Here is a 26,184-nt window from a genome sequence, read left to right as displayed (position 1 = left end):
GAACATTTTTTCTAGGTCAGCGCAGAACACAAACTCGTACTGTCTCCATTTTAATAGCAATGTTTGTATGTCTTTTTGTAAATTTGGGCCCCTGTACATTAATTCGTTCAATGAGTATCCTGTTGATGTTTTGCTAGACCCATTGTACACCACTCTATACTTTGAAGTTAAGGATTCTGCGCGTTCCACAATGTGATGAGGCAAATAGCATTCCACTTTGTTGTTGTTTAAGGAAGGTTTCATATGTCCTAAGTCACTATACTCTTTCATGAAAGCTTTGTATGCTTCAGCTAATTTGTTCTGTTTTTGGAGCTTGTTTTCCATGTGTTTAAATTGGGCTATTGCTTTTGCCTTGGACTCTCCTAATTTTTCTTGAAAGTTAGGTTTCATAGGAATGTGTACTTCGTATCTTCCGTCTACTGTTCTCTTCGTGTGTTTTTCAAAGTGCTTTACGCATTCCAAGTCTTCCTGTGATAAGTTTCCCTCTTCTGTTATGTCTTCCACTTCCCAAAACTGTTGTATCTCTTCTAAGTTGTTAATAATTATATTACAACGGTAGGTTTCCAGTTCTTCTTCGTCATTTCCGCTTAAAAGCCACCCAAGTTGACTCTCCTGCGCCAGAGGTTGGTACTCATCCTCACCCTTTATTTTACCATCTAGAATAATCTGCGCATTAATCACTGATCCTAGAAGCAGATCTACTGGGCGACTAACGTTGAAGTCTGGATCGGCTAAGTTAAGATTCTGTATCATGGACCATGAAGGTCTCTAAAATGTTTCGCTTGGCAGACATTTCACAACTTTGTTCATGATAAAAACTTTTGCGTTAAATGTAAAGTCATTGTAAATCGACATACATTGTATTTTAAGTTTGCCCTTACAGTCGTTCTCTTTCTCTCCCAATCCATATATAACTCCAGAACACTTATCTCGTTTTAAATTAAGTATCTGAGCGGCCCGTTCTGTTATAAGTGAAATTTGGCTTCCGGGGTCTACCAGGGCCCGAAATGTGTGATAGGTGCCATCTGCCGCTTGCACTTTCAATATGGCGGTAGCTAATAAAGTTTCACAGAATGTAGTCTGTGAAATGTTTGTTGAATAACCCATCTGCTTATTCGAAGTAATTGCATTTGTTGCATAAGTTGAGGTCGATGGCTGAACTGCTGATGTTGTATTTCTAGCACATGCCTCGTGCAATAATGTGTTATGTTGACCTGAACATTTCTGACATGTTTTATTTGAGTTGCAAGCATTTCCATTATGACTAAATAAGCAATTTATGCATAATGCCAGTTTATTGACCGTTTGGAATCTTTTTTCCATTGGCATCTGCAAAAAATGTCGACAGCTGTAGATTCCATGTTGTAGTTTGCATAATGGACATTTGATACCTGAAACGTGCATAGCTTTCGCAATAGTTACATTTCCCCTGTTATTTTTGTTAACTCCACTGTTACTGTTGTAATAAGGTCGATTATTGTATGATTGAATAGGTTTCTTAATGTTGTTAAATGTCGACTGTTGAGTGTTTCCTTTGTTGTTTAGAGACTCCTGTTTTCGGCGAGATGCTTCTAGACTCGTGAATCTTCCTTCTAAGAAATTAAAGAACTCCTGTAGTACTGGTAACTCCCTCGAGTTTTTTAATGATTCTATGTAGTCTTTGTGTGTCTCAGCGTCTAGCTTTTGAGTTAAAATGTAAACTACTAATGGGTCCCACGTAGCAATATCTACTCCTAGATTTTTAACGGCATGCAAGCATTCCATTGCTGTGTCATGCAGTTTCTTTATTTGGGCTAAAGACGGTTGTTGCATGTTGGGTAGCCCAAATAATATGTTCATGTGGGAATTGAATATCAATTTAGTATTATTGTATCGATTATTTAGAATCTCCCAACAAACTACGTAATTTTCTGAACTTATCTGAAGATGTTGAATTAGACGCTCTGCTTCTCCCTTAACTTTTGACTTCAAAAATTGCATTTTTTGAGCGTTTGATAAGGCCGAATTGTTATGAATTGCTTCACTGAATAAATCTTTGAAAGAGACCCAAGAATTGTAATTTCCGTAGAAGGTAGGGATGTCTAAAACTGGTGTTGATTTTACCTTATGTTTTACAGACCACACCTTTTTGTTAATATTTTTCTTCATCATGTTATAAGTATTTTCATGCATGTTAAACACACTTTCATACGCCGAATCACCTAGGGAACCCTCGCTTTCCATTTCCCAGTGTAAATTGTCGATAGCCGACCAACGAGCCTCCAATGTTTTGAGAGTATCCTCTAGCTCCCATTTCTCTGTTAATAGGTCAATCTGAATGTTATTCACGGTCCGCGCGAAGGCTTTTATGTTAGCCTGTTGTTTACGCATCATCTCGTCCATCTTACTTTCGGTTCCCCTCTGCTGTTTCCCAAATATGTTTCCTCCTACCTCGGCGACGGATCCTGGCGCATCGCCTTTAGCAGCCGTCTCTGCTTGTTCTCTGTTAACGGTTGTTAATGTGCTTGTACTTGAAGCGTTCAGGTCGGTCTTAGATTCAATGTTCTTCTCGGATAATTCTTGATACCCTGCTGTTAGCTTGGCGTGGAAAGTGGTATATGATTCCTTAGTACTCTCATAAATCCTGTTAGTAAAATACGAACTAGAGTGACTCTCTACCATACCCAACTGTTCATGGTTAAACTGGAACTTACTCCATAATAAGTTTAAGGTGTATAGTAAGGTGAATAGTCTGGCAACACTAGCCAGTGACAGACGTCAAATGTGGTCTGCGTATTTCGATATGTAATATAATTAGTTACTTCATAAAATATAAGAAGATATTGTGATAAATGGGACTATCATGCTGCAATTCAAGTGATAAAATGTTATCTCAAGTGTCCATGCATTGTAAGAAGCCAAAAATCGACGACAAAAAATTAAGTCAACTGTCAACGAAGTAACGTCCGAAATTTAAAAAATACACCGTTTTACAAGTGTTTCTGCGAAGATATTTACAGATGAGTATTGTTTTCATAATCTTTACATACAGTTTTCATGTAATCTTTCAAATTGCTAGTAGTCATTAGGTATTTGGTTATGTTTGTACATGTTTTGATGACAACTTGTTTAGTGTTTTAACTTACCGTGTTTCTTAGTTCATTGTTAAATCTCTTCAAAAACAATAAGACTACACACAGTGGAAACCAGTTAAACTTTCAATAAAGTGAATTATAAAACCTATTACATGTTATCATACACTAGGAATTAAGATTAGTAAATTTTGATTTCCTCATTAAAGTCATATTGTTATTATTGAATAGTGTATCAAGTGCAAGTATTAAGTTAATAATTACAAATTCTCACTGCCTATACATATATTTTATTGGCTATATTGTCTCAAATTACAAATATGTCTTCAGAACAACCTACCAAGATGACTACAAGGAGGGACGTCCTGATTGCCAAAATGCAACAATTACAGAAGGAGCTCAAAACAGCCAACGAGCTGAACAAAAAGCTCCTTCAAGAACAAGAAGAGAGTGAACAGGAGATTGAGCGTGTTGTAAGAACAAACACAACACTAAAAAATCAACTCGCCAACCAAGACGTTGAGTATGAAGACTTGCAAGGGCAGCGCGATGAACTGCAGGCCATTGTCAACCGGTTCCAGCAATGCCAGGATATACACGAGCTGGCGTTACAACGCGTCCGGGACTTGCAACAGCAACTGGAGGAGTCGGAATCAAAACATATTTGCAAGTATTGCTCCGGCAACCCGTGCCCGCTGACAATAATATGAGTATTTTTGCTGAATTAAATAGTTTTGATGTAGATTTAGTTCTTGATAGTACAGTGTCCTCTCCAATAATAGAAACTTTAGATATTAAAAATTCTGTGCAATTTGAGGACCACAGTGATGTTAGAGTTACATTGAAAGGTAACAATAAAATTAAAAAATACTTGAAATTGAACAGATTCATTAAGAAATCAAAGCTTTTGCTGAAACGTCATACTTCACTGTTTAAGACAGTGCAATCTAAATGTAAAAGTGTTTCCCTCAGCGAGGAACTTTTAAACTGTCAATATCAACTAGACAGGACAACTGAGGAGCTGAATCTCCGCTCCGATGAATTAAAAAAATTAGAATTAAAGTTGATAGACTTAACTAATAGGGATGAATTGTCAAGTAAAGCTTTACAGGAGTACATAGCCTTTATGAATAATGTTCTAGAACCGGGCAGCGGCTACAACCTGAGCTTCGAGTCACCATGGCCACCGACGCGCCCCGCCGCGCCGAGTTCGCCCGCGCTGCGTGCCGTCCTAGCCGCGCCGGGATCGCCCGCGCTGCGAGCGCTGTTCGCGTCGCGCCCGAGCCCCGCGCTCGAGCCCAGCCGAGACCTTCACCCCGTCTCGAGCTTCGGGGATCCTGCGCCAGTACCGGCTCAACCGCCATCGTCACCGCCGGGCGTCGTCGAGCGGGTTCCATCGCGACCGTCCATCGCCGGGCCGGCTCCATCGCCGCCGGCCCTCGTCGAGCCGGCCTCGTCGCCGCCCAGCCTAGCTACGCTGGCTCTGGCGCTGCTGACCTATGTCTCGCCCGCTCCGGCGCCGCCACCCCTCGTCTCGCCGCCGTCGCCCCGCCTCGCGCCGCCATCCTCCCCGCCGCCCCCGGCCGCCGCCGCGGCGTGCTCCCCGCCGCCGCCGCGCGCCGCCCGCGCCCGCGCCGTGCTGTACAGCGACGAGGCGGGCGCCGGGCTGGGCGCGCTGCTGGCGGAGCGCCTCCACCGGCGCGTCATCAACCACTGTCACCCGGGGCCACCGTCGCGAGTTTGGTCGAGTGCATCTCTGCAGGCGAGTTTGACCGCGATTCGACGCTTATAGTTTTTGTAGGGAACAGTTTAGACTGTACTAAACGCGATATTTTAAATTTGTCCGCTACTCTGTCGGCGCTCGATCGGGGAGAGGTAGGGAAAATAATTATGTGTGCGCTCCCATACAGAAGGTCGAGAAAGGTGAATAAGAGAGTTTACCATTATAATTCTTTGTTGTACAATCTCTCAGTATATAGTAGTACGATTTCGTATTTTGATACGAATAAATTTATATATGATTTTGTAATGCCCTGTAACAGAACCTACCTACCGAAAAGATGTCTAGTGGATTGTGCTAACCTGTTAGCATATAATATTGAGGACTCCGTCGTATCTAGGGCGGCGTCTAGTAGTTTTACTTCGCGTAGCTCTTTATGTCTCGGTAGCGTGGGTTCCGAGACGGAGTCGCCTGGTGATTTGTATTTAAACTAACCGCTACGACAACGTCTGCACCGGCCGGCTCTGCTCGTATTGATGCTAGTATGCTTAGTGAAACCGAGTTATTAAATTTAGTTCACCAGAATATTCAAGGCTTTGCCAGCAAGGAACTCGAAATAGATTTGTTTTTACAGTCCTCGAATATTGACATTCTCTGTATAACCGAGCACTGGCTTAAAGGGCATGAATTTATGTTTAATTACAATAATCATAGTATAGTTAGTTATTTCTTCAGAAGATCCTGCATTCGCGGCGGGTCATTGATAATGGTTAAACATAGTATAAAAAGTAAAGAGCGTAGAGACATTGTTGACTTGTCTGTAGAACGCGTTATAGAACTTTCTTGTGTCGAGTTGGAACGATTTATTGTTGTATGCGTGTACAGGCCCCCATCGGCGGACTATAATGTATTTGAATCGGTTATAGATGAAGTCCTTAGTCGTGTTTTTAGAAGTCAGAAAACTATAGTTGTATGTGGCGATTTTAATATTAATTTGCTAGAAAATTCGCCTTTGTGTGGAAGGTTACTAAATACCTTTAAATCTTTTAATTTAGTAAATTTATTTTGTGAACCAACTAGAATCACGGCAACCAGTGCAACATGTATAGACAACATCTTCAGTAACGATATTGCGATTAGTAAATCTGTAATAAACACCTTGAGTTCTGACCACTGTGGACTAAAAGCCTCTTTTGGCGGGAAGATAGAGGATATTCCACAAGACACTGTGTGCAGACTGATTTCCGAAAGGCGCTTACAGTCATTCAATCGTAATATTAGGAACAACTTACCTTTTCTTTCATGTAACCGAGAGAACCCTGACTGTCTGAGTTCTGAGTTGTTTAACTGTATAAAAAAGGAATTTGATGCCTGCTTCATCCCCAAGAAGATGCAGGGCAAGGTCAAGGTTAAATTTAGCGACTGGGCTACGCCGGATATTCACGATAAGAGACGCCGGCTCTATGATTTGTATGATCTGCGAACAACTGATAAAAGGCCGGAATTTATAGAGTACGTAAAGAATTTCTCGAAATCTTTTAAAAGGATGTGTGTCGCCGCTAAAGCTGATTATTTATCCAAAAAGATCTTAAATTCCAGCGATAAAGTTAAAACTACATGGCAAGTGATCAGCAGTGAAACAGGAAAGCGTAAAATAAAAGAACGGCACTACAACCTACGAGTTGCTGATACTTTAGTAAGTTCCGACCGTGAAGTGGCAGATCACTTCGAGCGATTTTTCTCGAATATACCGGCAGAGACAACAAAGTCTCTTAACTCATCGCCAATTGTCGCTGAAGAAATGCTGCAAGCTAATGTAGAAGAATGTTCAGAAATATTCACATTTTCTTATGTTACTCCGACCATAGTTATTAAAACGTTCAGATCTTTAAATTTAAAGAAAACTGAAGATCTATGGGCTTGTCAGTTAAAGTATTACACTCAATAGTAGAATCAATTGCACCCTATTTAGCTGAGATTTTCAACAGATGTATTGAAACTGGCATTTTTCCTGATATTATGAAACACAGCAAAATTATCCCGCTGTTTAAATCAGGAACGAAATCAGACCCGACCAACTTTAGACCTATTTCAATATTACCAGCGCTAAGTAAGGTCTTTGAGAAGCTTATTCTTAATCAACTGTTGTCTCACTTTAACAGAAATAAATTGCTTGACAATAATCAATTTGGTTTTACCAGAGGTCGTTCAACTACTGATGCCGGTGTGGTACTTCTAAAACACATCTTTGACGCCTGGGAAAGAGCTCAAGATGCTGTTGGAATTTTCTGTGATCTATCAAAGGCCTTTGATTGCGTTGATCACGAGAATTTAAAGAGAAAATTGAGCCACTATGGGGTTAAAGCTGCTGCCCTTGACCTTGTTTCATCGTACCTTTCCGACAGAACTCAGCGAGTTGTTATCAATGGGACTCAATCAGCAGGTTCACCGGTAGCACTTGGAGTGCCTCAAGGTTCAATTCTCGGTCCCTTCCTGTTCCTAGTATACATTAATGATCTACCGAAACTAGTGCAAGATAAACATGATATAGTGTTATTTGCTGACGACACTTCTCTTATATTCAAAGTTGACAGAAAGGAAAGCAGCTTCGATAACATCAACGATGCACTGTCTAGCATAACAGACTGGTTTACGGCGAATAACTTACTTCTAAACGCCAAGAAAACCAAGTGCATCAGATTTGCGCTTCCGAACGTTAAGCAGGTAAATAACAGTAAGATCCAAATGAAAGGTGAAACGCTGGAATTTGAAGATCGAACGGTTTTCCTTGGAGTCACTTTGGATTCAAAACTGCAATGGCATGCACATATAGCCACTTTAGCTGGCAAACTTAGTTCTGCAGCTTACGCAGTAAGGCGAATCAGACAACTAACAAACGTAGAGACGGCCAGGCTGGTATACTTTAGCTACTTCCACAGTGTTATGTCATATGGGATCCTGTTATGGGGAAAAGCTGCAGACATTCAGGCTATTTTTGTGCTGCAAAAACGAGCTGTCCGTTCAATCTACGGATTGGGCGGTCGAGCATCTTTAAGAGAAAAATTCAAAGAGGTGAACATCCTTACCGTTGCCTCTCAATACATATACGAAAATATTATGTATGTTCGGAAAAATATCCACGAATTCAAGCTTAACAGTGACATCCATAACTATAACACAAGGAACAAACATAAACTTGCTGTGACCGCCCACCGTCTCCGTAAGGTTGGTACGTCTTTCGTCGGGAACTGTACACGTTTTTATAACAAAGTACCAACCGATATAGTGGATTTGCCATTTGACAAATTTAAGGCACGCATTAAGCGTTTGTTGTTATGTAAGGCGTACTACACTGTGAAGGATTTTATAGATGATAGGGATGCCTTTAAGGTGGTTGCTTGTCAATAGATGAATGAAGTCGTATATATTTTTTCATTTTCTCTGCATTGTGTAATTAAGCATACTAGTGTTCAATTGACGTATGAGAACATATTCTCGTCTGATTATATTGTTTTTATTTAAGTTTAGTTGTGGACACTTGGAGACCTTATACATCTCCAAGATTATGTGTTTAATGTTTAATGTTTATCTTACTTTAATTTTATTGTATACACGCATCAGCTATCAGCTGCTAGTGTATCAAATAATATAATAATATAATAATAATAATAATAATAAATCTATATTTCCTTCCTTAGTAACATACGAGCACAGAATATAGTGTCTTACAGCTATGTTTTATTATTTGAATATTTAATTTAGCCTGGCAGCTTAAACATGTCATGCACACTTAAAAGTCTTTGCTGCGGTGGCGTCGTTGATCGGGTCGCCACCTTCCCGAATAAAGGTTGAGGGAGGCGATGGCTGAGATATGCGTCATACTCGTGAACGGGTGCCGTCTGTGAAGACCGGTCTGTTTAAGCTTACTGGGGCTGTTATAACTTAGTAACTTTAATTCTAATTTTTATTAAATTAGGACACTTTGTTCGGTTGTCGTTTGTTTCCTTTCTTTTAGTGAATATTTTAAATATATGATTTTGACTCATGGAGACCATATACATCTCTAAGGAGAATTAGATTAAGTAGATATACATTTTATTTTTAGTTGTGACATTTAGAGTCATTTGCACCTCTAAAGTAATTTTAGACTTTTTTTTTGTATTTGTACTTTTTATATTAAAATTTAGTGTAGTTCTTGGTTGTAATTCGACATTTAGAGACCTTCTACATCTCTAATTAATTGTATAGAGTTAACTTTAGTTAGAACTTAGAATTAGTATATAATAGTATCAATTGTAATTTCAACTCAATTTTAAATATTTTTTTAAATACCTATGTACATGTGACGTGTAAAAGTGCCCCTGTGGCCTATTTGCTGAATAAATTATTTTGATTTTGATTTTTGATTTTGTGTCTAAACGTGTTTTAAAATATTCAAGCTTCGTTTTCCTGTCCGAACTGTCTTTCCTAAAGTTAGCGTAAGATGCCTCAATTAGACGTTGAATCTCCGCTTGACGCTGAACGTAGGCCATGTTGATTGATGAATATAAGTAAAATAAGGAAAGATCTTACTTGAATATCTCCTAGCGCTGCTCTGTTACTGCCAATACCACTACTGTTGCTGTTGAAACTCTGCTACTCCACTCCTTCAAACGCTGCAACCCTCACTCGTTGATTTTAAGTTCGTTCACCTCACACGATTATCAACCAAAGTATTAAACGCGCGAGATCCGATTCGAAGGACCATGTAGAAGAGCGGGTTTCGCGTTGGTTGATGAAAAGTCCGGAGAAGAGTAGAGATTATTCTGTTTATTTAAAATATTAAAATGTTATATGAATGTTATGTTATGTTATCGAATGCACCCGGCCACGACGGTTCTCAAAAGTGCACTAATTTTAGGTAAATGAAAATTGGCTAACATAGAGTAAATTGCTGACTGGGCACACGTGCCGCACGAGGCCCGGAACGTGTTGAAGGTGCATTGCACCGAACACAAGTTGACAGGCAAAACTCGTATGAAAATCGGTTCGCTCCGATTCGTGCGATAATCGCACGTTCGAGAAAAAATGTCATACGAGAACCGGTTTAGACGAGTCGAGAAATGTTATGGAAATATCTCCCGAAAATTCTACTCTCCGTCTAAACTATTTCGCCTGGCGATAATCGCCTGGCGAGTCTCGCATACGATATTTTCTTTCTCGCACTAATGTAAACGTTTTGGTACGATACTCGCCAGGCGATTATCGCATACGATAATGTCATACGAGTTTCTCGACCAAGACGGGCGAGAAACTCGTACCATCTAAATGGGGCTTTATTATATTCGAAGCATAAAGGCTGTATTTCGGTGTTACCTGCGGCGGGCTGCGCGGGTGGCGCGGGCTGCGCGGGCGCGGGCGCGGGCGCGGCCTTGTGCGGCGCGGGCGGGGACTTCGGCGCCGCGGGCTGCTGAACAAATAAATGGTTCATTTATAAATTAACCCGTCGTCTGTGTCTGTCATAAAATAATTAACTTTGATATACATTTTTAAAGTCCAACTCCTTATGTTAGGGTTCTTATCAAACACAGACGAAGGGTAAAACAAAAATGTGTACAAGTTTAGCGAAACCTCACACTTTGTCGCTTACTGGATGACATTTGAGAGATACGAGATCTTTACACGAGTGACCGGTCAAAACGTCCTTGCGGCGACCGAGAAAATGGGACATTTTGCTGGAAAATGACACAAATAGAAACCATTTTCTCATTTGGCGCTTGTTGCGACATTCGGAACATTCCTAATGGAAAAATGGAAAATATTACACCTCTGGCAGGACTCGAACCTGCGAGCTATCGAAACCTTTCTTCAGACTATACGTGAGTGTGTTTAGTAAAACGTCCCACTTTGTCGGTTACCATTAAGGCGAGATTTAATTGTATCTTTATATGAATAAACTGACAAAGCGACTTTATAGCAAGACAAAGTGGGACGTTTTCCCGTGCACACTCACTTACATTACCGTAAGTTGAATAGAATCCGACTAGCAGTCAAAAAAAGTCTATCAAAAATTACCTTCCCGCACCCTTACGGTTTTTTTTTTTCGAAAATCTGTGGTAAACATTTGAAATCGGAAGGTTACCTGTGGCGGTGCCTTCTTCTTGCCCTGGTCGGTGGGTACAGGCCTCTGCTGCGCAACTGCGTTCACTTTCCGTGCTGGCTGACTGCTACTGCGACACAAACAGTTAATAAAACATTTGTAAACATTTTGTAACGTCTTGTTTTGAAGAATGTTGAAGGTTGCCTTTGACAGTTCACAGAAGATGTTAGCCTACCAGTAATTCGGAAAAGGTAGACTGATGTCGTCTACTGGTGCCGTAGCCGAATGGCATTTCAGCGACGCGAAACGCAAACGAAACGCCGCGAAAGGTAGTCTGGTGTTGGCCAATACGCAAGAGCGATAGAGATAGATATCTACGAGCGTTTCGTTTCGTGAGCATTTGTGCCATTCGACTACGTATCCTGATCTAGTAATCTGTGGGCAATTTGACTACTATCAAACCCGATGCCTTCTAAAATTAACGGTGTGATAGATCTACTGTTATTGACTACAGTAGTGATGACAGTAAGATTCTCCAGCTTCGGCAGTGTTTCCTTAGGCTTGGCTTCGACCTTGACCTTGGCACTAGCCTTGGTAGATATTAGCTTAGCCTAGACATGACAGACTTACTTGTTATTGACTACAGTAGTGGTGGATAGTAAGGTTTTCCAGCTTCGGCAATGTTTCCTTAGGCTTGGCTTTGACCTTGACGGTAAACTTGACAGGTATTGGCTTGGCTTTGACATGACAGACTTACTTATTGTTATTGACTGCAGTAGTGGTGATAGTAAGATTCTCCAGCTTGGGCAGTGTTTCCTTAGGCTTGGTGTCGACCTTGGCGGTGGGTGTGCTCTTGGCAGGCGTTGGCCTGGCCTTGGTGGAGGCGTGTCGGCGCAGGGCGGAGCCATTGGAGAGACTGGTTGGAGGTGGGTTGAGACTTGGAGAAGACTTGGCCTCAAACTACCGTTGTGTGACAGACTTACTTGTTATTGACTACAGTAGTGGTGATAGTAAGGTTCTCCAGCTTGGGCAGTGTTTCCTTAGGCTTGGTGTCGACCTTGGCGGTGGGTGTGCTCTTGGCAGGTGTTGGCTTGGCCTTGGTCTTGATGGAGGCGTGTCGGCGCAGAGCGGAGCCGTTGGAGAGAGACTCGTTGGAGGTGGGTTGAGACTTGGAGCGCGGGCGGGGGCCGCGAAGTCTTCTACTGCTGGGAATAAGAAAATCGCACTCGTTAGGATTATGGGGGATTTAATTCAGATCAGAAAAACCGGCCAAGAGCGTGTCAGGCCACGCTCAGTGTAGGGTTCCGTAGTTTTCCGTATTTTTCTCAAAAACTACTGAACCTATCAAGTTCAAAACAATTTTCCTAGAAAGTCCTTATAAAGTTCTACTTTTGTGATTTTTTTTAGAGGGCCCCCACTGTACATGTAGGGGGGGGGGTACCCTAATAAAACATTTTTTTCCATTTTTTATTTTTGCACTTTGTTGGCGTGTTTGATATACATATTGTTACCAAATTTCAGCTTTCTAGTGCTTACGGTTACAGAGATTATCCGCGGACGGACGGACGGACGGACCGACGGACGGACAGACAGACATGGCGAAACTATAAGGGTTCCTAGTTGACTACGGAACCCTAAAAATGTATAGGATTAACAAATTCTAGGAACTAATTTTATTTTATTTATTTATTATTCAAATAAGTTACACAGCATAACAGTAAAACCAAAGCACTGTGAAACTAAAAAATAAAAACAATAGGTATAAATATAGCACAACAGTAAAAATCAGACAAAAAAAAAACAATATTCTATTTAGGCGACGACGTAACAGCGTGGCTCCGTTGCGTCGTCTGACACGGCGTAGGGTTCGGCAGGTTGCCCCGGAACCGCCGAAACGCCACGCCCTTCGGCCAGAAGTCTGCACTCGCGATGGTGTCCTGCAGCGGCCGCGGCACTCGCAACACAAACGAACTGAAGTGCACGTAGTGGCGCGACTGTAGCTGGAACACTCTCAGCGTGTAGCCAGTCTTCTGGCGAACGTACTCCACCACCTCATCAGCCCCGGCGGAGTAGTGCAAGCGCGACACGTAGAGCGCCCTACTCGGCGTAGCAATCCGTAGACCTGAATTCACTGGTTCCGCATTGCCACACATAGTCTTACGAGGCGCCCTGCGCGCCTTGCTCTTCTTTTGCACCAATGTGAATCCCTCCTCATCCACATTCGTGCGGGCAGACTTTTCCACAATAGGAGCCCGTGATACCTTTACAGGTGCATTTACCCGGTTCGTTGCGACGGACTCACCGACAACGTCAGCATATGCACGCTGACGCGAGTTCGTTGGGACATGTGGCGGCCGGACGCGCGGGGGCGCGCGGGCGGCGGATCGGCGCGTGCGACACATTTTACTGCGCCGGCAACAGGCAAACAAACCGACTTGTCAGCAGGTCGATTATCAGACTTGAAATTTGAAGCCGCTGTCTGAGTTGGGGCAATTCGCAAACATTTTATTTCTTCACGTAACTCAGAAATAGTAATTAGGCTAGCTTCAAACTTCGTATTCATTTCGGCTAAACTTGTTCTTAGGGCCACGATTTCCTTAAACAAGCATCTGACGTCGACGTTGTCCGGATTGTACGACGAAATGTTGGAGATATCCGTCGCCACAAACTCCGGAATCCGGTCGTTGAAGTCTTTGAGGATCTTCATTATGTCCTCCAGGCTCTTCTTCCCAGTTTCGTCTCCTCTTCGGTGAGGTACATAGGTGCCGGCTATTCCAAGGAACTCACACAACACTTTCTTCGCTACACAGATGTCTTCCACGGTGAACTTCGACGCGCGCGAAGACATCTGAACAGCAGTCGCCGCATCCATCGCTCCTTCATATTCATATTCATTTATTCATAAAATTAACAATTTTACATGTCAAAGTTAAAGTTAAATTATCATAATTAGGGCCCGCAGCAGTTTATTTTTCTCTTGCAGAAAAGCGAGGAACTCGTTTACGATGGGTTGACCCTGTTTAGAATCTGCCATCGTGTCAATTTGCCGGCAGCGGCAGGGCCGCGCGATTTCGCAATTTATAATTAAATTAAATCATCAATGCGTCTACGTCGCTGCGCGCATTGGACACGACTGACACTAATGACAGGTGTTAGTAGTATTTTAGAATAGAGAGAGAATAGAGAATTTATTTGCATACCACATACAATACATATGTATTACATACATGGACCCCGATAAGGGTGTAGCAAAATACAGATGTGTCACTTAGGTACTAACTAATACTAATAATTATACAGTTTGCTTATTTATAATATGTATGATCAGATGTACTATAAAATTACATTGTATCATCATCTAAAAAATCTGCTATTTTGTAGTAACATTTATCCACCAGTATAGATTTAAGTCGGCTTATAAATACTGAGTCTAGTTTTTCAGTTTTTAAGTGTGTGGGGATTTTATTATAGATATTGATGGCTCTGTAATATGGTCCGTTTTTAAATATTTCTAATTTAGGTTCTGGTAGTTCTAGATACTGATGGCGGCGAGGATTTTACAAACAGCATAGTAAGACTATTCTACCTTTACTTTTAAGACACTTTAGGTGAGAAAGTGTGCAATCTAGGTCTCATATTGACCCTTTAGGTTAAGTATGAGACAAGAAGGGGTTGCTACACCCAGCAATGGAATTAGCCGGGTTTTAACAGAGCTCGGTACAGTCGACCAAAAATGTGGTCTACGTTGAGATTCGTTTGAACGTCATGAGACAACAAGGTCGATTTCCGCTTGCAATAATATTATGTTAGTGACAATTGCTCTGTCTATATATGATATTTACGTTATGCCATGTGTCAAGTCAACCTTAGCGATCGTAAGAGGTCACAGAAACTTTTGTCAAAAGTAGTAGACCACTTTCTTGGCCTAAAGCATAGTTAACATAGTATTGGCACGCGTTTAGCGACGAATAAAAAAAATATATTTAAAAATTAAAAAAAACTGATAATCACATCTTAATTTTAATACGTTGATAACTCTATATTATAAATTTGGTTGATCTAACTTTTTGCGTTTGTAAGTTATTGATGATGGACGTTGACCGGCGAAAATGCACTGTGAACAAATACGTGAAAAATCCCCTTGGTCTGGGTCAATGATTGCTAAATTGTTGAATTTCCAGAAAACTACTAGGCAATAATTGACAACATTTCATTTTTCTTACCCCTTATTTTTATAATGGTGTGTAATAGTACTCAAAAAGTTAAGAGACCCGTATTTTTTCTTTTCTTTTTGTTTTGAGTTTAACCCCCTCATTTTTATTATTTAAAAACGCTTCGTTCTGAAAGGGCGTAAGTACATGTCTAGGCATAAAACACTATACGGCTGTAGTCAACCCACTAAAAAAAGTAAAAGTATACTGTATCTGTGAATATCAGCGATTACTTGACAGTGACATTTGACATTTTTCCGTTGTGTTTGATTTCATAAAATTAAACCCTGAAATAATCTTTGAAAATAAATTGTTAGTTTAAAGAACCCCATCATAAGCAATAAAAAAAATGTACCGACAAGATCCCTTAATTACATGTTTCGTGCCAACTTGTAAACATAAAGCTTTAATCACGCTTTAATGTCGTCCGAAAAATATTTCTTTTTCGTACCGCACGGAAACAGGGCAGAATGGTGCGCCACTGTTAATAAGACGAATGTAAATAAATTTGTATACAGAAACATGACAACTCAAGTGAAAAATCAATCGGAAAAAGAAGAACCTTCGAGGATAATTTATCTGTAAGTAATAGACCTACCACCAAGTTCTGACTTCTCGGGACATGGGAGCTCCTCAGAAACAGAAGTGAACTCTGAAAGTGACATTAACAGTACCAAAAACTTTATACTGTCTTTGATTGAAAATAGTCTGGAATAGAATACGTATCCCAAAATCATGTTGGTGGATTATAGAATGGCTTGAAAAACGATGTAAAATGCTATCATTAAACATAATGTTGTGCAAGATAATAATATAGTACATTACGATACAAGTGCATAAAAAAGGAAGTTTGAAAAGAGTGGCAATAAATTAAAACACGACCGAAGGAAGTTATTAGGGAGTACCTACGTCATTCAGAGTAAACTCCGAATATGTAAATGCATCATAGACTGCTTGTATGCAATAAAGTGAAGAAATCTTTGTACTTGACCGAACAATAAAACGAATTAATTAATTTATTTATTTTAGTTTTATTTGTATAAAAAAAAATCGTTTATTCTCAAAATAAACCCTTTTTTAATAACATTAAATCTTCTGCCAAACTGCAGGACAGTTTGTTGGCAGAGGGGACTCCCTTACATAATCTGAGTGGGTAGAACTATCTAAGTAAGTTTACGCTAGGTACAGTTTTGATGTATTGCTTACAGAAAGTTTTAACTTCAAATTATAAAAAATTGTATTTAAATACTTCTTCATGTTTCTGATTAAAAGGCTATCCATATCATTAAAAAGCAACTTTACTTATAAGGTCACTTATAAGCAAGAGCCATTCCTATGGCTTTACAAATAAGACCAATATAAGCTTGGTAATAAAACTAATAAATAAGTTCCTACAAATAAAATTTAGTAAACTCAAAATAACATTATATACCTATATGAAAGAAATAACAGGCTTTTTCTTTTTTTTATGTATTTATTATTATTATAAATAAATAATAAGAAATCATTTCAACACTTATTAGTCAATATTATGTTAGTTTCTAATTAAAATACACAGAAGGGACGCACGAGCGTTTGCGTGGCGTCCGTTCTGCTTTTTACGACGTGCGTCCCTTCTGTGTATTTTACGCCTTAGTTATGTTATGTAAGCTGTCAGTGGTTAGAGCTGCAGAGAGAGGAACCGTCGGACTATTTGCGCTGTGTCCAAGATCACCGCCTTCTGCATCTGACCCTTGATCCAACCACCTAGCGAAAATCTCAAGATGTTGGTCGAGACTCTTCGCTATGAGACCGTTCGTGGAAACACAGTCTCACTTAACTTGGGCCGAGTCCAGTAACATCGGACCCGATATGACTGACGGCTCTTCGGTCCGCTTGATTAGCCACAAGATGAAACAAACGGAGTGTTTGCATCCTCCTTCTCTTGCAGCATAATTTTCACATTTGACATCTAAAATGATATCCTCGGCTTCATTGATTCGTGCAAGCACTGAATACAGTTTGGAATTAACGTAATGTTTGGGTGTGACCCTACACCTGACGAAACATGACCCTGTCTCTCCTCACTTCTGCGTATCCAATCGCAGTTTCTACGTAGGTGTCTCGGGGTAGAAAGAAGGGTTTTTGTTCCGTGAACGGCCGCAGAGTTAAAGCTATCGCTTTCGCATGAGCATTATATTATCTACTCGTGGCAGATTGCGAGAATCTGCCACCTCGTAGCCCTCCGTAACTTTCATTAATGAGTTTAATCTCTCTAAAAATTGAACTCAAACGTATAAATTGACAAATAAGTTGAACAGACATAAACAATAAAATACCTATCATACCATGTCAACAAACTGTCAGTGTCAAACCGCTTCTTTCTTCTGACGACGGGCGGAATATAGGCACCGGAATACTTCTAATCTGCCTAACACTTGGTTTAGCCAAGTTATTTTGAATTTTCTCAAGAATAACTGAATCTAAAAATCCAATTTATTTTTTTATGTACTCAGCAAGCCCTAATCTACAAATAGACATCAATTTTTAGCCATTGTAAAAAAATGAAATGTTGTCAATTATTGCCCAAATCATTATTTCATTAAAGGACAATTAAATAATAGTGGCAAAATAATTCAAAATATCCACTCCTTGCGATCCACACGGAATCAACAGACAAAAGAGATGGATGAAAATCTTGTTCAGAGGATGATGAATACTATTTTAAGAAAAGTCCGTAATTTTGTGCATAAACATACTGAATGATTGAAATATATGTGACACGCTATAAATACACCGGTCAAATCTTACATGAAAATCGGCTAAAAAAACAAAGTGTGATGTAAAGCTGGATTTTTGGTATGTTATTTGGAGTCCTTGGGGGAATGTAAGACTATATTTTGCAAGCAAAAAAAAAGTGTGCTAACTTCGTAATTTAAAAAAAAAAGTAAAAAAATCGGACTATTTTTGGTTTTTATTTTTTTATTAAAAAACTATGCGTTTTTGGTCAAAAGTTGCTGTGTAATGTTGAAAGCGCATTAAATTTCAAACAGTTTGACATCTTTTTTATCAATGTCCGTCAAATAGTTTTCGAGATATGAAGCGTCAAAAAAGGTTAATTTTTGACGCATTTATAAAATGTAGCGATTTGCCAATATTTTTAGACAAATATCTGCCAAATACTTCATGATATGATTTATATTGCAATATAACATTGTATAAAATTTATTTTGCTTTAGTTTTAGTGCAAATAAAGGTCAGTAAGACGAATAGTTACTTTGGTAAGCAAAAAAAAATCTATAAATAGAGAAGCCAAGAGTCTGGTAGATTGGTTAAGGTAAAATAGTTTACGCTAAAAGTTTTAGGTTGAAACTTTCTTTGATATCCGTTTATCTGAAAAAATTGTCTAAGCTAACTTTGCATCGATTTGACTATTACTAATGAAGAAATAAAATACAGTAAAATTTGGAAGTTTAGTAAATTAGAAAATAAAACAGAATAGGCTAGTTTCCTACTAGTCAAATCAGCTTCTTTTTAAGAACTGTCAAAACGATTTTCTAATATGAAAATACTATGAAATACTGAGGAGTGACGTCACGGTCAATTCATTTACTTTATTTCTTTCTCTTTGAATTATTAAATAGAAATTATGATTAAACATAACTACTGTCTATATACTTCTTCTAATTATGTGGTGCTTTATTTCGTGCACTGCATAACATATTTTATTTTAAGTATAGGAAACTAGCCTATTAGTTACATTTTCCTGGTTCTGCATCTTGATGGCACAACTCCTGTAATGATAGAAAGTCCACTTGAGTTGTATTTGACCACCAATTGCTGTGGAATAAACTGCGGGAACGGAAAGCGCCCACGCCAATTATTAAGATACTGGAGAAGTGGTATTCCCAGCAGAAGAACGTAGTAAGATGGAAGTCAACTCTGTCCACAGCCAGCGGGCTAAACTGTGGCGTGAGACAAGGAGGCAGTATGTCTCCGGCTCTCTTCAGCGTGTACATGGATGGGCTGTCGCAGGCTTTGACCAGTACCGAGGTTGGCTGCTCCATCAATGGGCAAATGATAAATCACATCGCATATGCAGACGATATGGTCCTACTAGCACCATCTGTGGGAGCTATACGTAAGTTACTTGCAGAATGCGAGAGATACGCCAGCCTGCATAACATGAGATACAATCCGGACAAGTCTGAATTTATGCTCATGGAGGCAGCACATATGCCCTCACATATACCACCTCTTTTGCTTGATGGAGTTTAATTGCGGAGAGTACACGAAGTCAAATCTTGGCCACATCTTGTTCTCCAGTTTAAAAGACCAGGAGGACATAGAAAGGCAGAGGCGAGCCACCGCAGTAAGGGCAAACATGTTGGCTAGAAGATTCGCCGAATGTAGTGACAGCGTTTTCTCAGTTTTTGTACAAGCGTGTATACTGTCGAGTTATGGTCCGACTACACCTGCGCGGCGGTGAGAGACCTGCGCGTGCAATACAACACATACTATGTACTGATATTTCGTTAAACGGAGAATACTATGATTCGGGCACGTCCACGACAACGCTCGAGAGATTGCATCGATGTTATTGACCCTCAGTGATATGCTTTAAAAACCAGTCCGTACAAAAATAATTTCGGAACAATCTGATTCAATTAATGAGGGATTTTTACTCGTAAATATTTTTTTCCGCCAAGCGGCGAGCCTGAGGTCTTTCTGACCGTAAACTTAACTTACTAAATAAATGTTGATTTGATATACGCAAATATGTGTCTGAGTAATACTTGAACAGCCCCCAAATAATAATAATTCGTTCTCCGCTACGCCTCTTGTAAATATATGTAAACTATCTCATTTGGCCATTACCATCCACCGATTATTTCTGATCCAGTTATACTAGACTTATGATATAATCCTATTTTTTTAAATAACTGGCACTCTGGTCTTATTGAAATTTTCTACATTTTTATTTTACAATTTATGTAATAGCCTGAGTTGTTTTGCTGATATCTGTCTCAAAATATTAGCAAAACGAATATTTTCATAGAAAGGGGAAAAATGCTCTTTTTTTGACGCTTCATATCTCAAAAAATATTTGACGGACATTGATAAAAAAGATGTCAAACTGTTTGGAATTTAATGCGCTTTCAACATTACAAAGCAACTTTTGACCAAAAACGCATAGTTTTTTAATAAAAAAATAAAAACCAAAAAAAGTCTGATTTTTTTACTTTTTTTTTTAAATTACGAAGTTAGCACACTATTTTCTTGCTTGCAAAATATAGTCCTACATTCCCCCAAGGACCCCAAATAACATACCAAAAATGCAGCTTTACATCACACTTTGTTTTTTTATTTCTCTTTTTGACCAGTGTAAAATTAATAAACGATCTTTTATATTCTGCAATAAAAAATATTGTTTACTTTTTTCTTTTCATTTAAAAATTAAATTCCTCCCATCGCGTACCAATTCTAAATTAACTATGCTTTACTGTAAGTCTCGAGTCAAATTGCTCGCGCGGCAAACGTCCATCTTACATGTCTTTGCATACCTGTGTTTGTGAGCAGTGTCCAAGTCAGGGAAGTCTTCAGGGTTGGGCGGCTTGCGCGGCGGCGCGGCTTGCGCGCGTCTGTACGCCTCCTCGTCCTCCCAAGTCCGAGTATACTTGTTGGGTCCGCGACTGTACAACACAGAATACGAAACAAATTAATGGCGCTCCCACTCTGGTTGTTCATGTTATATGCATAACATTGTGTGGCAAGGACAGTGTAATGTTCAGTGATCGGAACTATGGGAGTAAAACTTTAACAAAACCTTAGAGCTGACATAAATCCATACCAATATTATAAATGGGAAAGTGTCTGTGTCTGTTTGTTTGTCCGTCTTTCACGACAAAACGAACGACTGGTTGACGTGAGTTTTTGAGTGGAGATAGTTGAAGGGATGGAGTGTGACATAGGCTACTTTTTGTCTCTTTCTAAGACCACACTTCCCTAAAATGGGGGGTGGAATTTTGTATGGAGCATGCCGAATATTTGGATTTACCGCGAGCGAAGCCGCGGGCAAAAGCTAGTTTAAAATAAAACCAAGATTATTATTTTCAGAACAGTGTTAAATTTGATTCTATATCTGAATAAAAAAATTCTAATACATTACTACAAGGATATTAATATTTTCATGGCTGTAAGTACTCTAAAATGTCCACTTAGCAAGTTTTGCTCCCATAGTTCCGATCACTGGTGTTACACAACATTTATATCAGCATGGGGTCTCATCCGGAACAGTGCAAAATTATTTCCAAATAGAAATCATAGATGGCGCTAAGTGTCACGATTGACGATTATTATTTTTTTATCAAATAGATTTAAAGGTATTTGAAGCGTCATAAATTAAGTACATTATAAATTAAATACAAACATCGATGACAACACAAATTTAATGCATTATTTTAGAAATTTTCAAAGAAATAATATCACGTAATATATTGCTACTGACTATGACGCAACAACGTGAACAACCTGCGCGCGACAGTATCGAGCTACCTAAATTTTATTGCATATTGTCACTAGATGGAGCTGTCACTATCTACAGTATACTGCCAACGAAACGGTGCGATTGTGTGCGTTCCGTTCATTGAGATATATGTACTACGTACTATAGGCGACGTTGCCAGACGGAAACTCTGCACAAGCTGACAAATGCGCGGAGTGCGCGAAGCGGTAATTTACGCGTAGAGTAGTAAGTCCACCATCAGATGTGACACATTATTATATTCCGCCTGTCAAAATTATTTATTTATTTATTTACAACTTAAAAAATACAAATTAAGCGATCACTGCCGCCCATGGACACCCGAAACACCAGGGGTGTTGGAGGTGCGTTGCCGGCCTTTAAGATGGATGTACGCTCTTTTCTTGAAGATTCTTCTTTAAAATACAAATATATACTTATATATGGACAAAGCGTAGGTATCCATTGTTCTCTTTTTTCATGACCAGGCCAAAGAAAACAGCAAAAAGTGAGCGTGCTAAAAATACAATTTTACTCAGTAACTGTTAACAATCAATAAACAAATTAACTTTTTTTTTATATTATAGTAACATAATTCATAAAGTAGTAAGTAGTTACCTAATAATTTTCCAAATTGAAATAAATATATTTCGCAAATCTATTAGAGGTGAAACACATTAGTAGGAACAATGAAAATGGCACATCTGCGCGGTTAACTTTTTAGTCTATGATTGCGTCACCAAAATCGCGCAGCCTCGCTCCCGCTCGCGTGTTCGTAGAATATTCAGCTGTCAGCCGATAATATTTGTTTGTGTACGTTAATAATGTAGGTATACGTTTGTAGTAGTGTGCGTGACAAAAATGTCGTCTATTTCTATTAAACAGCTGCCAATGAGCGAAATTCAAATTAGTTGAACAATTTCCATTGAAAAAAAAAGTTTGTAATGCATCGATCCGAGTTGTGGATACTAGTTTTATCATCTTTTAGTAGATACAATTGAATGTAAAATTATTTATTTTGCCTGACACTCTTGAGTATTTTTTATGCCGTTATTTTAATTTTACAATATAATATTTGGAATATAGTGCTTATAATTATTAAATATAAAACATTTTTTAAATACTTTTTGATACAAAATCATACTTCATTGATTTGGAACAATGCTTTTTATCGGACCTACAGTCAACCAATTGGAACCCTAGGCCACTGTAGAACTATGTCATAGTAACGTTATAAATCAGATTGTAAGAAACCTCTTACTGCTTATCATTTTGACATGGTTGTAGAGTGGCCTAGGGTTCCAATTGGTTGACTGTACATCCGACACTATCGGAAGCGTTTATCGGATGTAGGATGTCGATCTGACACCCGATATCGGATCGGATAATGTGAAAACGGCCTAAGCATTAACCGTTAGTGCGTTTTCACATTATCCGATCCGATATCGGATGTAGGACCGATATCCCATACATTGAAGCCGCCATCTTTGATTTTTGCCTGTGAAATCCTTCCGACATTTGCTACATGCACGACCGATGCGATGCATGCGAAATCAAACCTTATCGATATGGAAGTATGAGACGCGACGATTGCCGACTGGCTTGGATTTCCGAACGCACACGAACCCCCCCCCCCCCCCCCCGACCAAACCAAACCAAAACACACTACATTTTTGCATTTTTCCCCTCGCTAGGTCGGAAACACGCGTTTTGTCCTTCAATACCAGCAGGTAAAAACCCACTAGTGGATAAAGTAATTTGACCTTGAATATAGTCATATAGTGAATCTAGTGATGACGATATGTTTTACCACCTGTGGAACTCCTGGAAGCAGTGATAAACGCGTTTTTTGCGTTGGACTTTCCTCGCTATAGTGAGGGAAAAAGTTGTTGTGTATCGTGGTTCAACTATAGAATACTTTCGCTTGCTCGTTTTTCAATTCCACACTCGCCGTTAAAATACAACTTTGCACTTTTGTATAACAAATAACTATGTATTTTATATTTTTGAATATATTTTTTCAGACTGGCACTTAAAAAGAGTTTAAACGTTTTTTTTTTCTAAAAACCTAAATTTTTCAACTAAGGTTTAATTTTCACTTTTCGACATCTATCAATGAGAAAGGACCTTTTGTAGTAAGAAACAATACGATTTTTTTATGTAAAAACGGCCTAAGGGTTACCAAGGCTCGATCGGCGCGCCTAGTGGACGCCAGGCTTAAATTGTCTGGTCTTGGTGTTTTAATAATTTTATATGTTTATAGTCGTAATTTATTTACGAAGTATTAATTTTATATCTGTATTTTTAAATTACACTATGTTGTGGTACCGGCAAGCATATTTTAACTTAAAAGGACGTAATGACAACATTTCATACCATGTTTCAGAAAATAAATAGTTTCGGAGTTTAAATTAAGTTTGCAGTGTTTGCACAATTTTATGAATAAAAATATTACTCTCGAAAATGTTTTATCAAATACGTACTTTACATTTTGTTCATTATGTTTACTACATGTACATTCTTAGCTATTATACTTATGTATTTCTTACATAATAATATTCATTTCCATATTTCTAATTAACTACGCGCCTGCTTTAGAGTGCTTTAAATTTTAACAAATCAATGCATCCTTTGGTCGGGGGCTGGGGCCTCTCAACTCAAGGTCGCCGGCGCCGTGGTCGCGGGGCGCGGGGCGTGGGGCGCGGGGTGGGGCGCCGCGGATCTCGTTCATTCAATTCCGCTTGCATGTGTTGCGGACAGAGCGAGTATATTATACGTACGCGGCGAGCACACATACAAGCCGCACGGCAACGCCATCTAGTAATGTTCGACTTTAAACGTCCATGTGACGTTATAGGTTTAGTGCGTGAAAGCTAAAACAGATGTCGCAAGATGTTGCAGTTTGATGACTATTTCGACGTAGGATACTGATAAGAGTTTTGTTGGCCACGCGTGGCTACTGGCGCCATCTAGCTCTTTGAGTGTGGATTAAATTTAGCCTACAGGTCTAGAATACTTAGGACGGCGCCCATTTTTAGTATGGGATTAGGTATCTGTACTAGTATTATTTGATCTGTGATATCAGTATGTGTTAGCACCATAACATATTCATTAATTTCTTGAATTCGTCCCATTTTGTTTTCGTCACCCATTCTTCATCGTCACTTTCGTCAGTAATGTCATATTTAATTAAACGAGTGGTTTGCCTCTTTTTTCGGCTCATTTGTTTTTCGTCTTATCCTAAGTTCGTATAGACTGACGAAAGTAACGAATGAAAAGCTGAGACCCATAAAAAAGTGAACATTTAGCCTATTTAGAGAATAGAATTATAACAAACTGAAAGCACCACAAATAACAACACGTTTGAATTATAATTTTTACACAATCAAAATAATATCTTACAAAGCATTTATTAAAACTTTATTGCACAATAAAAAAAAAGTACAAATAGCGGACTTAATGCCTTAAGGCATTTTCTACCAGTCAACCATAGGGCAAAACAGAAATTGCAGGCATTGCATGCACTGTTCAATAATAACAAGAAATAGCCAATAAGCATGCAGAAATAATTTCGTTCACTGACCGGAAATGTCGGTACCTCCATTTTGAAATGCATGGGAACACATTAGGTTTAATAAAATCATCGAAGATTAGTGAAGCATTAAGTTCAGCTAAACGAAGTTAAAGTATAAATATCATGAGTATCATGACTTTTGAGTCTATCTATGTCAAATATCTTTTGCTCATAACTCAAAAAGACCATTTCCATGTGGTTAGTCGACTTCTAACCACTAACCAGTCCATACTTGAGGAGTTACGCATAAAGCGCCGGCTGTCAACAATATGCCAGGACCATATCCTTCGTCCTCAGGCTCCTCCCCCTACTAGATGGTGCATTCAAATTACTGCACCCATGCAATTAAAACTGCACGAGGCCATGCGCTTGGCGAGGAATAGATGCCTATGGAGGGACCTAGTCTTCAACAGAATGACATGATGTCATGATCCTCAGCATTGATGGACCGACTGAAGAAGAAGTCGACTTCTACGACATCCACAGAAGAAAAGGGGTTGGTGAAATTCTTAACCCCCCTACACACGGGTTAAGAATTATTGACGGGGGAGGGGATTAGAAATACGGGTATATTTTACCCGTACACGAAGAAATCCAGAAGCCGCAACGGCATTGGAGTAGACATATCCTCAGAAAACCTGATACCCCTATCCAAAGTGGCCCGCACCTGGAATATGCCGCCCTAAATCGACTTGGCGTCGGTCTGTTCAGCAAGAGCTCAGGGTGTTAGGGATGGGGTGGCAAGAGGTTACCCAAGCCAAGCTGCCCAATCCCGTAATAAATGAAGAAATATGATTCGAGCCCTACATCCCAGCAGAGGGTAAGAAGAGATATTATTATGTGACCGGTCTGGCTCAGTCAGTAGTGACCCTGCCTGAGCCGCGGTCCTGGGTTCGAATCCCGGTAAGGGCATTTATTTGTGTGATGAGCACAGATATTTGTTCCTGTCATGGATATTTTCTATGTATATAATTGTATTGTATATAAAGCATTAATATGTATTTATCTATTTAAGTATGTATATCGT

General features: G+C 39.5%; 1 protein-coding gene across 2 annotated transcripts in view; it reads right to left on the bottom strand.

Moving 5' to 3' along the window:
• LOC125242074 (translation initiation factor IF-2-like) overlaps positions 1 to 26,184 on the bottom strand; it is a 93,557-nt gene that overhangs the window by 27,010 nt on the left and 40,363 nt on the right. For both annotated transcript variants that reach the window (XM_048150776.1, XM_048150777.1), the window contains exons 6-9: positions 20,625 to 20,753; positions 11,854 to 12,075; positions 10,913 to 11,000; positions 10,147 to 10,240 (exon numbers count right to left, since the gene is read on the bottom strand). In XM_048150776.1, coding sequence (XP_048006733.1) covers positions 10,147 to 10,240; positions 10,913 to 11,000; positions 11,854 to 12,075; positions 20,625 to 20,753 — 533 coding nt within the window. The remainder of the gene's footprint in view (positions 1 to 10,146; positions 10,241 to 10,912; positions 11,001 to 11,853; positions 12,076 to 20,624; positions 20,754 to 26,184) is intronic.

This window comes from Leguminivora glycinivorella, unplaced genomic scaffold, assembly GCF_023078275.1.
Source record: "Leguminivora glycinivorella isolate SPB_JAAS2020 unplaced genomic scaffold, LegGlyc_1.1 Scaffold6, whole genome shotgun sequence".
Lineage (NCBI taxonomy): Eukaryota > Metazoa > Arthropoda > Insecta > Lepidoptera > Tortricidae > Leguminivora > Leguminivora glycinivorella.
This window is presented reverse-complemented; position numbering and strand designations above follow the sequence as displayed.